The sequence below is a fragment of the Dasypus novemcinctus genome, chromosome 16 (genome assembly GCF_030445035.2).
Source record: "Dasypus novemcinctus isolate mDasNov1 chromosome 16, mDasNov1.1.hap2, whole genome shotgun sequence".
In the NCBI taxonomy this organism is placed as follows: domain Eukaryota; kingdom Metazoa; phylum Chordata; class Mammalia; order Cingulata; family Dasypodidae; genus Dasypus; species Dasypus novemcinctus.
Window position 1 is genome coordinate 57,974,568 of NC_080688.1, and position 12,863 is coordinate 57,987,430.

The 12,863-nt window shown below is 33.1% G+C and overlaps 1 protein-coding gene, 1 non-coding gene and 1 pseudogene across 2 annotated transcripts in view; 1 reads left to right on the forward strand and 2 right to left on the reverse strand.

Annotated features, from left to right (window-relative positions):
• The window catches only part of PIK3C3 (phosphatidylinositol 3-kinase catalytic subunit type 3), a 195,244-nt gene that overhangs the window by 168,931 nt on the left and 13,450 nt on the right, over positions 1-12,863 (forward strand). Inside the window, exon 24 of the mRNA XM_058277607.2 lies at positions 8,687-8,812. Coding sequence (XP_058133590.1) covers positions 8,687-8,812 — 126 coding nt within the window. The remainder of the gene's footprint in view (positions 1-8,686; positions 8,813-12,863) is intronic.
• LOC101412456 (STING ER exit protein pseudogene) overlaps positions 1-12,863 on the reverse strand; it is a 131,846-nt pseudogene that overhangs the window by 91,288 nt on the left and 27,695 nt on the right.
• LOC111759238 (small nucleolar RNA U13) lies at positions 10,650-10,754 on the reverse strand. Its single transcript, XR_002793302.1, has one exon. It is a non-coding gene; the product is annotated as a small nucleolar RNA U13 (small nucleolar RNA).

Genomic DNA, 12,863 nt, shown 5'->3' on the forward strand with positions numbered 1-12,863 from the left:
GATCACATTACAAACATAATCCAATATCTATTTTTGGAATTCATAACCATATCAAATTGTTATACTTAGCTATAATCAGTTGTGCCAGATTTCAAAATTTGTCTTTTTAAAATTTATCTGTCATAAGTTCATTCTTCCTTGTTTTCACTTGTATTCCAGAGTCATTTGTGAAAATTCTAATAGCATTTTTCAGTTTTCAATTTCTTCTGGCAGTTAAGCTATGTTGTTCTTGTTAATTCATTCCATCTGTTTCTATTTTAGAAAATCATGATTTTGTTGTTGAAGGATAATGCTCTTTTATTACCACTTCTTATAGCACTATCTTTTCAAAACATGAAATAATTCATTTCATGAAAAAGAGAAACATAAGCCTGTACATTAGTCATGTTCCCTTTGAGGGTAATACTCACCTTGCTATTATTTGACTTTCAATTAAATGAACCTTGAAAACTGGCATTTCTCCATCATTTTCTCCACAAGAGTATTTCATAAAAGATTTCTTTGCTTTCTTTCTTCTTTCGATCAAAAATGTGAAGTAGCCAAATACAACATAAACTTGACATTAAAGTCATAATATTGAAATGTTATTCTGAAATAGGCTAAAATTTGTGTTTTATATTGGTTGACTTTTTCAAGGAGACTTTTATATTTGATTAAATATTATTGATATTAACTTCGAAGTCTTGCTACTTCGAAAATGTTTGCTTTTGCCTTATAAATGGTTGCCAGCTAGAGAAACAGCAATGCACTTGAGGCTGAAGTCTTCAAAAAAGTACAAGTTACTCTGATTATTTGGTGGACCTAATACAACAATATTTCCTTGTTTCTGTATATTTTATATATCAATTTTGTTTTATTTTTTGGGAAACTGGTTACTTATGTATGTAAAACCCTGACCCTGACATTTTTGTTAACCTAGTTTATTTCTTCAAAAACACCATTGTGTACAATTTGAGATGGGGTCAAAATTTTAGCATATAATCATCAGTAACAAATGTTAATTGATAGCCTGGTAGGTCAGTGTGCCCCTGTCTGCTTGGTGCTAAAATAAGCTTGTTCAAAATTAGTTTTAATCCTTTAAAGCTAATCAATTAAAGCAAGGTTATTCACATAGTCTAATCAAAAGAATACATGGGAAGCAGATATGACTCAAGCAATTGAGCTCCCACCTACCACATGGGAGGTCCTGGGTTCGGTTCCCACTACCTCCTGGAGAAGACAAGCAAGACAACAAACTGGTAGCATAGGGTCGCACAGCGAGCTGATGCAACAAGATGACACAACAAGGAGGCATAGAGGAAAACAAAGCAGGGAGCAGAGGGGGCTCAAGCGATTGAGTGCCTCTCTCCCACATGGGAGGTCCCAGGTTCAGTTCTTGGTGTTTTCCTAAAGAGAAGATGAGCAGACACAGAGCACATAGCAAATGGATGCAGAGAGCAGACTGCAAGTGCAAACAGTGGGGGAGGATAAATAAATCTTAAAATACATAATGACAAAAAGCAAAGTATTATGGTACCAGTATCATAACTAAAGCATAGTAGATAGACTAAATTTACAATAAGAAAATAGCATTTTTTCTTAATTTTTATATGAAATACTTAAAAATACAGAGGCTTATATAACAAACACTATATGACCATCACCCATATTTAACAAATGTTAACATTTAGCCCTATTTGCTTTTGGTCCTCTTTACTAATGAATTGAAATGCTAAGGTTAGGTTTGGATTATTCTCAGGCACATTCCTCTTTCCTAATGATAATCATTCCCCTGAAGTTTGAGTATATCCTTCTCATGCATATTTTTTATACTTCATTCACTTTACTCTACAATATTTATTGAACTGTGAATTGTGTGTCAAGCACTGTCCCAAGTTTTGGCTTATAATTATAAAACAAAATCCCCTGCCTTCATGAAGCTTACCTTCTAGTAAGCGCAACAAACAATAAAGTAAGATACATAGTATATCAGATAGTGATCAGTGTTACAGAAAAAAAAAATTAAAGAGAGGGAGAAAAATGAAATGTTGAGTTACAGTGGTATTGGAAATTTTCAATTTGTTGGCCAGGAAATGCCTCACTGAAGAGGTAAAAGTCAGCTCTTACCTGAATAAACCTGTGGTAGGGAATAAGAATTCTTAGTTTCTATAAAATGCACTCAGGAATGAAAGAGTTTTAAAATTTTTGAGATAAAAAAATCATATATACTCTATAGCAAATCATTAAATTTTCTACTAGATAAGGTGGGTTGAAAGAACACAATTGCCTCTTTTTAAGGAATTTTAAATCTTGGCTTTTTTTACACCTATGAATATTTATTCAGAAAAACTATTAAAATGGAAGATAGACTAGTTTAAGGAATAAACATGACCACTTGACAGCCATTGCTTTCTCATTCATGTTTCCTTTAATTGAGTAATAAAATAGAAGCCTTGCATAAGTGTAGTAACAAGTTTGTTCAAAGTAATTTAAGAAGATAAACTACTTGGTTGAAGAATTAACTGGATATGTTCCACCTCTAAATTTTCAAGCAAAAAGTTCTAATATATTACAAACAGCTAAACATTAGCTGAATCTATTTCAAAATACCTGTAAAATGTAATTAGGTTTAGTGTCTATAAAATCAATAAACATTCAGTCCATATTATCACTTTCATGGAATTTTGGCAATGTAGATTTTTCTTAAACAGTAACCATGTATCTTACTAAGAAAAGATTATTTAAAGCCTTGATTCTCTTTTAGCAATAGCTGAATGGGGGTTCAGTTTCCATCATGTTTCTTTTTAATTACTCTTTATTTTAAATTCTGCCTTTTTATTCAAGTAAAGGAGTTTTAATTCTAATGCTAGCTCAAGCAATCAGATGAGCTAAGCAAGAAAATGTTTTGATTGAAACTCTCCTTTTACCCTGATAAACACTCTTTTCTTGTAATTACTTTTATGATTAAATAATTAGGAAAAAAGTACAAAGTAGAACAGTTTTTTGAGTGAGAAGAATTTAGTGGGAGTGTTTTGCTTTTATTAAAATGAAAGTCATTATATCTGAAATGCTAAACATTACATTATTTTTAGCAAAAGCTTCTATGTTAATTAATGTTAAGTTAGTCATTTGAATGGTGTATTTTGAAATTCCAAAGACAAAAAGTAAAAATTTGGTATAGGTATTTCAAATGACAGTGCTTCTTATTAAAGACAATACAGTTTAGTCTAGAAATGTGTTCCAGGGTTTGGTTTAGGGCGTAACTGTACACATTTGAAAAGGTTGGTACATGAAGAATCTATGAAAGGCAAAAATTTAATAGGCCATACTACTTGGAATGGTTGTGTACAGAATTTAGCAATTTAGAAATTGTATAATTTGGTCTGGCTCAGGAACATTAGGCTAATTTTCATTTTCCTTAACTTCAAATTTAACAGATTACTCCTTAGAAACAAAAGAATTCCTTATTTGCTATATCTCAGCCCTCTTGGTTTGTAGTTAGGATGAAGGCAAGCAAAGATACTTGTTTCTGATCACTTTCCTAACCTTTCCCAGAGTTTGGTCTGACAGTGGGAGTAAAGTAACATCACATCTGGAATGAAGTTTCTTACCCTTCCAAATATTTGGATAATTCCTAATACAGCTTACAATAGAGCTACCTGGCACGTGGAATTATCTTGTATTGCCAGAAGTGTGAAGTCATCCAAGAGTTGTCAGAAGAGCAGATTTAATATCTAGGGCTCTTATTTATTGAAAATGGTTGTTTTCAGATGACCATGTTAAATCCACAGGGACACATTAGAAGAATGCAGGTTTAAACTGGTCTTCAAATAAAGGAAGATCTATTGCTTACTTAACTATATCTGTTTGATAACCATTAAATGTGTATGTGAAATTTGTGAGAAGTGTGCTAAAATTTTAAAAGAAAATTTACAGTGTGTTTCCATTTTTTAAAATGTATCCAGATTGAGGTTTAGAGATTAATTTAGAAGGAAAAAATTGATATTGAGATAACAGAGCCCCATTTTGTAAGCAGAGATGTCAGATGATTTGATTTTGTCCTTTGTAGCAAATACCGCCTTTAAATCTGACAACCTCGGCAAATAGAAATTCACTGGACATAAAAATAACTTGGTAAATTTTAGGAACACTCTGTTTTTAGTGCCCATGGTGTAGGCATCACAATTGTCCACTGATTACCATGGATGCCTCTAGAGTGAAATGCCCATGGTTTCCTTTAAAGGCTGTGCTGTCAAGACAAGGTTTTAGTAAATCTTTTCAGATGTAAAGTATAAGGCTACAATGAAAACATCTCTCTAGTTAAAAAAATAGCGTAAAACTAGTATCTGAGTGGGTTTGAATGAGACTTGATTTGCTAATAAGGTCTAATTTAGTAGCAATTGTGTTTTATCATTGCTGATAACCTCTTTAGAATCATTTCACTTAAGTGACAAATAGAACCTATTCTTAGAGCATACAGGTTATGCCTTTGTATCTTCTTATAGGAAGTATTTATCTACTATAAGCTGTTCTAATGTATCTCAATTATTATATCTTTTTATTATGGATGGAGAATTGGAATGAGAGCCAGTAGATAATTTACTCAGTGGACATTGAGCCTGATAATCCAAGGAAATAATTACCTTCCCAGAACAATTTGAGAGGTTACACCATTAGGCCCTTTAGTGTTGGCCTAAGAAAGTCAAGCTACCTCTTTTTAAGTAACTTGAAAAATATCAGTTTTTTTATAGCTTAGGTAGGTACAATACAAAATTCACCAGATTAAATCTTTTCAATAATCCAATACCAAAATAATGCAACATGTAATAATTCATTTATGATTAGTGGCAAAGAGGAGGCTAATTGAGACTGTCTTTAAAAGACACTAACTCTGAAATATAATAGTCTTAAAATAATCCTCCATATAATTGTTTTTCAGCATAAAATATATTTTTTCATATTATCAGTGTTTTATGTTTTTAAGAATAAGACATCCAAACATCAAGTGATTATGTTAAACTTGAAATTCTTGCAACAGATTGTGTTCTCTGTAGTTAGGGCTGGCAACAAGGAAGAGTTTTAAAAATAAAAGAGCAAATAGTAGTTTCTGGAAGCTTTAAAAAGATATGTCATTAGAAGGACTCATTTTTTTCATTCTTAGTCAGATTTCCATATGTATGAAATGGATTTTACTTCTCATTGTTAAAGGAGGTTTTTGAAAGGATAGAGTGATTAATTTTTACAATTGATGTGTTTAGGAATTAGAAAGTAAAAAGGATGATGGTTAATCTCCAAGAGATTACTCCATGTTTAAAAATTAAACATTTAAATACCTTCCAAGGATTTTGAAACATGCTATAACTTGGATGAGTGTTGGAGACATCATGTTGAATGAGGTAATCCAGACACAAAAAGACAAATATTATATGTTCTCTCTTATATGAAATACCTAGAATGAGCAAATTTCATAAGACACAAATAGTAGATTAAAGGTTACCAGTGGTGGGGAATGAGTGAAAGGGAAGGAGGAATTATTTAATGGTTTCAGAGTTTATTTGAGGAACTAATTGGAATGGAATATCTGTGATTGTAACACAATATTGTGAATATAATTAATACCACTGAATTGTACACTTGAAAGAGGTTAGAATGGAAAATTCTGAATTTTACATATATTACTGCAATAAAAAATTTAACAAAAAGTAACCAAAAAACAAAATACCTTTCAAGGTTTTTGCCAGTTTTACAAATCTTTCATCATAGATACATGCAGTAAGTGATGGTTTGGTTTATTGCTGTCCTACTTCCAGTTGATTTCAAGCTTAATGTGAACTAACTGGCATGTAGCTAATATAAAAGTCTATAAAATTATAATCTACTACTTGAATTACAGTGTTCAAATGAAGAGCAGTAGCAAAACTAAAATGAAGGAATAAATGTTTTAGTTCACTTGAACTTTTACTAATTTGAGAGCTACGCAGTAGTAAAATAGGCTTTTCAAATTGTAGTTAATTTGTCCACTGGGACATTTTATTAGTGGCGGAATAACTCTCTTTCAGAGATGCTTTTCTGTGTCCTGTGATAGGTTGGTAGTTGGAATGGTTCCAGTATGGTGTAGAATTACAAAAGGATCAGTAAGATTGAAGCTGGTGATTGCATTCACAAGATAAAGGAATAAACACTAAATACTTGTTTCCCTCAGTCTTCTGGTTTGTCCAATGTATTTAGCATTAGAGGACTCTATTTTAAAGTTGGTAAAAGTTAAAAACACTGTTATAAAAATACCATTTGAAGGAACTGGGGAGTGACCAAAATTGAGCATATATACAAAGGGTATAAGGGGAACTGCAGATGAAATATGCAAATGTGAAGCCTTTTGCTTGAAGGCTGTCCTAAGGTTGGCTTGGAGGCTTGTCTGCAGACTTACTGATGAGGTGTAAGGGGACAGAGTTTGGGGTGCTGGGATAGCTAGGTAGACAGGGAAAATTTTTTTGAAAGCTCCCCTTTATTAGCATATAAAATTTTTTCAAATCCTGGCTGAATGTGAAACTATACAGACTAGGGTCCCAGCAAAAAAATAAAACAATACAAAATACCAAAAATGCAATAGGTGGAAGCTTAAAGAAATTAGCATAAGTTTCAGTTACTGTCCATTACAATGAGGACAGAGTTTGGAATTGGATTTCAACCAACTGAACTGCCTACTAGAATGACCAAGGAAAACAACAGAATTTGGATTCTCTACAATATATCATTCAAAATGCCCTGTATATGTGAAGAAACAGAAGAACATGACCTTATAGTAAGGGGTGAACAATCAGTAGAAACACCTGCAGTGACCCAGATGTCTCAACTATCAGAAAAGGACTTCAGTGCAGCTATTATAAATATCTTCATTGGCATAAGGGAAAATAAAAGCTTACTGATTTAATAGGTAGGGATTGCAACAGAAATAAAATCTAGGAAGAAAAAGACAAAATGAAGATTCCAGAGCTGAAAGTACAGTAGCTAAAATGAAACATTAATTGAAGAGGCTGTTAATAGATTGAAAAGGCATTGGGAAGAGTCAGTGAATTTAAAGATAAATCAATAGAAAGTATAAATCTGAAGAACAGAATGTAGGTTGAAAAAAATGAAAAGAACTTGTAAGAAGCAGCCTAACGTAAGTATATGTGCTATCAAATCAACTTTTTCTATGCAATTAAATTGCCTTTATTATAAAAAAGAATATTTATATTGGTAAATAACATTTTTATATGCCAATACCTTCTGTTTGTAATTCAGGCACTTCTATAAGGAAGTAGGTTTTGATAAACTGGGCTAATGTATTATTTTGATTCTTCTGCCTTGTAGATTTATGATGTGCCTAAAAATAGTTCCAAAATTGCCACATATGATCTTTCTAAGTAGAAGTCTAGGAAAACAAAAGTTTAAACTCAAAGAACTTATATGTCAGTATTTGTGGTCCAGAAATGGTAGAACTAATTCACTGAATAGCTGTCAGGTCATCTGTATACCTTCAGTCCAGCCAGAAATACCATTGATGGCCTATGGGCTACCATGACTATCTTTGCTTTCTTCTTCCTAGGTTTTTAACAGTTAAACCCTACACTTAAAATGAAATACTAAATGTGACTATTTTTCATCCACTTGGAAATCCCATTTTCTTCTAGCCTGCCTTTCAGAAGTTATATGGTCATTTATAAAAGAAGAAAGTAGTAGAGTACAATGGTTTAATGTAGTGACATGAGACTATCTGGAAGCATGTGCCACACTAATCAACAGTTGAGGGTCTCTGGGTTGGCTTCATGACTTCTCTGCCTAACATTCTGGATTCTGCATCTTACAGATTAAGATAATGTCTGCCTTAAAGGGCCATGTCAGAATCAAGTGAAATATTCCATGTACAGTGCTTTGCACAGTGTTTTGTACCAAGTACTCATTCAGTAAATACTCGCCTTTTTTTTTTTTAACATTCTCATATATATTATACACATACACACTAATTTTTCTAGGAGTTAATGCTATCAGAAATCAACTAACTTTAAATACGAGTGAAAAGAAAAGTGCCTTTAGAATGTCTTTAGAAATTACAGACCTGGTAAAGTAGTCCTTTTTCAGGGATACAGAGATCGCCTATAGAAAAGGTGACATTTTAGAAGATTTAGTTTACAGTTAGTCAGTGGTTGATTTAGTTACTATTCTCACATAGGCAGTGAAAGTGGTGGAGAATATTAATATAATCTCACCTTGCTACACCCACTTCACAATTTTATAACAGATAAGGTGAAGAGATTAAGAAATGTCACAATTTAAGTCTTACATAGTAATTCTAGTTTTGGAACTGCAAAAAAGCAAAATATACTTTTGAGATAAAAGACCAGTTTTAGTTTACTTTTCAATTTGAAAGGCCTAACTATCAAATTTCCTAGTTACCTTTGTTTAGTTTTTTTTCCCCTAAAAAAAAATGTTTACAACCAGCAAGCATGGAGTGATATTAAGAGCATATAACAAAAACAGTAAACATCCCACTAAAAAAAATAAAAGCATTCAGAACTCCTTATAGGATATGAATCATTTCTTTGACATAGAAATAACTGATACATTGTAGTAATATCTAGATCAGTTTGATTTTGTTTCCTTGAAATATGTCCCTGTTTTTTTGGTTTTTTTTTTTTCGTTAAATTAACAGACTGTTATGTTGCAGGTTCAAGATAAATTCCGCCTAGACCTGTCGGATGAAGAGGCGGTGCATTACATGCAGAGCCTGATTGATGAAAGTGTCCATGCTCTGTTTGCGGCAGTGGTAGAACAGATTCACAAGTTTGCCCAGGTAAGTAAGTTCTCTGAAGGCAATGTGTTTATCTGAGCTTCTCCATGTACTATCCCAGAATTCTCATAAAGCCACAAACTTTCTCCAGCCAACTCATACCTTTTCTGTTTTTTTTGTTAAGCCTTTTTGACATCTCACCAGCCACCTGAAGTGAACATGTTCCATGCATTAACTCTAAAATATTCCACTTACATTTTCTTAGTAATGACTAAATTATAGAACATCAGCATAGCTGTATTTATCCTTTTAGTCAGCGATGATTATAAATCCATTTTTAGAGTGATCTTGGGTTTAGTAGAAGCCTTGGTGAATGGAACCTGGACATTTGCTGGGGTTTGGTAAATAGTGAAGAGTGCTAAGGAAGAAATTTAGAAGGTAGGAGGTATAATCCGTACCATGCACTAAAAGATCTATTAGTAGACTCACTGTTATCAGTGTCTTTTTTAAAAATATAAATGTTTGAGGGAATACAAACCTCAGATTTAAGATTTGGTTTAATTATGAATTTTATAATCAGATTGACTGAAAATGGTAAGGAAACAGAAATATCAGGTCATTTTCCTTACCCACACCACCACACTCATTTCCTAATAACTCCTTCAGACTTCACACAATTCAGTTAATAATGATAACTTTCCTCATCACACAAGCTCAAAACCTATCTGCTTTGAGTTCTCCCTTACCCACTATCTTGTGAGTTACCAAGCCTTTTCTGTTTCTCTGTTTCGTTAATTATCTCTTTCTATCATTTTCTGGCTACTAATATTTTAATCCATTTGTTCTTTTCTTTATGATAACTTAGATAACTAAACCCCCTCATAGTTGTTCTCTGTCCCTGGGCTTTTTTTTCTCTGAGCATTTTTAACGTTTTTCTTCTAAATATTCTTATCAGATACATTTTCTGATGTTTTACTTTGCCTTTTTTTTTTTTTTTTTTTAACTGTGACTTCCCCATCATATAGCAGATGAAGCCCAATCTCTCAATTCAGGACCTTCCAGAATGTCATATTTTAAACTGCTTTCCAATATGTTTCCCTGATACTCTCTTTCCTCTGGATATTTTATTCTCCTATGACTTTGACTTTGCTGCTGCCATATTTCAGCCCAGAATCTTATTATTAGTGCATTTTCTGTGAACTTCTGTTTGCCAAAATCCAACCTGTCCTCCAAAATCTGTTCATAATGCCGCCCTGATTCATCTTCCTCTTCATTTCCGTAGTATTTTTCACTCATAATTATGAGTTGTTTATATTATCTTTCTATTTTAGCTTATTGGATACTTGCCTTATAACTCCTAAAATTCAGATTTCTTGAAAACAGAGCTTATGTCTACTCCTTACCTAGTGCACACTTAAAACATTATGAATATAAAAGAAAGTAATTCCTTCCTGTAAGTTTTAGCTTGTAATCTTCCTGGCTTAAAAGAAGTTTCTTTCTGCACACCAATCAGGGTCATATTTTATTATACCCCTAATGTCTACTTCATGGATCATTAATCCTAACCACTGATTGTCAAGAATGTAAACTGGCACAGATGGTGAGTGACTTGTCAAAGTCACCCAGCAGGCTAATGGTAGATTTAGGCCTAGGTATAGCAAAACAAAGTAATTTACAACTATAGGGCATACAATCCTAGAAAGGTGTAATGACTTAACCAATATCTTGTGACTAACAAGGAGCAGAACCAAGGCTTGAAACCAGATCTTAATTCTTGGTATCTTGCCTACCATTTTACCATGCTGTTGGGTGTCAGTGAAACCTTCCCTGGCCACAACTCACATAGTCCTCTGTTACTTTCTGTCTTTGTTTCTATATATATACCCTTTTTTGTTTCCCATGTCAGATGTGTAAATGTGCCAGCACCTTAACAAGGTTTGAGAGAGGCACATTTCACACAAACATGTGAATACCCATTCTTTAAACTCATGAATCACAAAGGGATCTTTATACCCTTTTTGTTTAAATAACAAACAAAACAAAAAAACTCAACCAGTTATAATATGCTTGAGGGCAGAAACTTAACTTCTGTGTCTCTGTATTTCCATAGCAAGGGATTTGATTTACCCTTCAAGTTGGTCATTTATTTTTCATCCTGTTCCATCCGTATCTATAACTGTACAAGTACCTCTTTGCAGTCTCCCTCCTTAATTTTCCTAGGCAATGACAATATATAATGGAGCTAAAACTCCACACTTGGAATTAGTGCTGCTTCCTAACCCCTCATTTCATTTAGCTTGTAGCTACCTAGCAAAGCCCAAACTTATGAGCTTAAAAATCCATGATTTATTATTTCTTATAATCCACTGGTCAGGAATTTAGCCAGAATCCAGCCATGTGATTCCATTGTTTTCTGTAATAGCAGCTGGGATCACCCATTCAGCTGGAAGTTGGGCTTAACTGGAAGGTCCAGAAAGGCTTTACTCACCTGCCTGGCACTTTGGTGCTTGTCCATATGACCTCTCTCTCTGTCCACTCCTTATCTCATCATTCAGTATCTAGTCTGAAGTGCTGTTTTACATCATGGCTACTGGCTTTTCCAAGAGAATTTAGAAGCAAAAACAGCCCCATAACTGGCACATTGTCACTTCCACCTCATTAAAACAAGTCACAAGGCCAGCCCAGATTTCCAGGGAAAAGAAATAGATTTTTACCACATGATGGTAGGAGAAGGAAGCATATGCAGAGAAGAGAGGATTTAAGTAAGGCCATCTTTGAAAACTAGCTGCCAGTGACCTAAAATACTCCAGCTTAAAGTTTGAACTTCCAAGTTCTATAAAATGAACTCCTGGCATACTGTATTTTTGTGTCTAATTTTGAAAGGCTGTTACAAATTTGTATAAGATGCCTATTTTACATTGCTAACTATCTAAAACTAGACCTTTTTTTCTAAATTTTATGTATTAAAGATGAAGTAGAAAAAGAGCCTGATTAAAAGAACCATACCCTTGTTTGGGGGAGGTAATAACAATGGGTCCTTGGTTTATCAAAGACTCTGGGCCTCAGTTTGCACATCTGTAAAGTGATCGATATTGCTTTAAGAACAAGAACAAATATTCATCCATTTTTTTGACAAATTTATTTAATGTAATATCAGAGAGATGCAATAGTTAATTGTTTTCCACATATCAAGCTGATACTGACTACCACCAAGGCTAAGTAAATCAAATCACTCCCCTCGGGATGGTTAAATTGAGTTATTGAGAACCATTGAGTATTTGGCATCTACCTTTTTCATGGAGAAAAATAGGAATATGAATGATGAAAGAAATTGGTAATAGGGATATACATATTCTATAGACACTATGGCAGATCATTTTATAAAAAATATTAAAAATATTAACTAAAATACACAATTGTGTTTTTTAAAAAGAAACATTAAGTATTTCTTAGGTGTCTATTTTTCAGTTCTTCAGTAAATTGGTAGATAAAGTATAGAACTCCTAATCTCGTTAAATAGCTGTTTAAAGTAATTTTGAACTTGGATGTTACAAAGTCTTTGGGGTTGAGATAAATTCTTAATAACAAAATAATATGGAAAACCAAGGCAGTAGCAACATGAATTTAAGAATTAAGAACAAAGATATCTGGATGAAGCCAACATCTTAAGAATCCTTCTCCTCATCCTTCTAGACTGGTAAAAGTGAAGATTTAAAATGGAGCATGACTATCTATGTAGATAAACTTTTTTAGATATCTCAGCTCTTGATTTTATAATGATAAAGTCTCTGGGGACAACAAGAGCTTAACTTTATATTTATCCAAACTTTGTACTTCATATAATGCTTTCCATTTCTTACTATTCTGTAATTATTATGAGTTTTAGCATTATCCCCAATTTGTAGATAAGAGAGTTGGAGCAACTTAAAAAGTTAAGTATTTCCTACCTTTTCACACCTAAGTATTCTTCACCAGAATCCCATATTCTTTATCTGAAGAGATGAAATTGAAAATGCTTGTACCATTTTTTTAAAGTTCCCTGTGTTCATACCAATGTGTACCTGAAACAATATCAAAATAAGAGTAACCTGAGTAACCAAATTTCATTGGAACT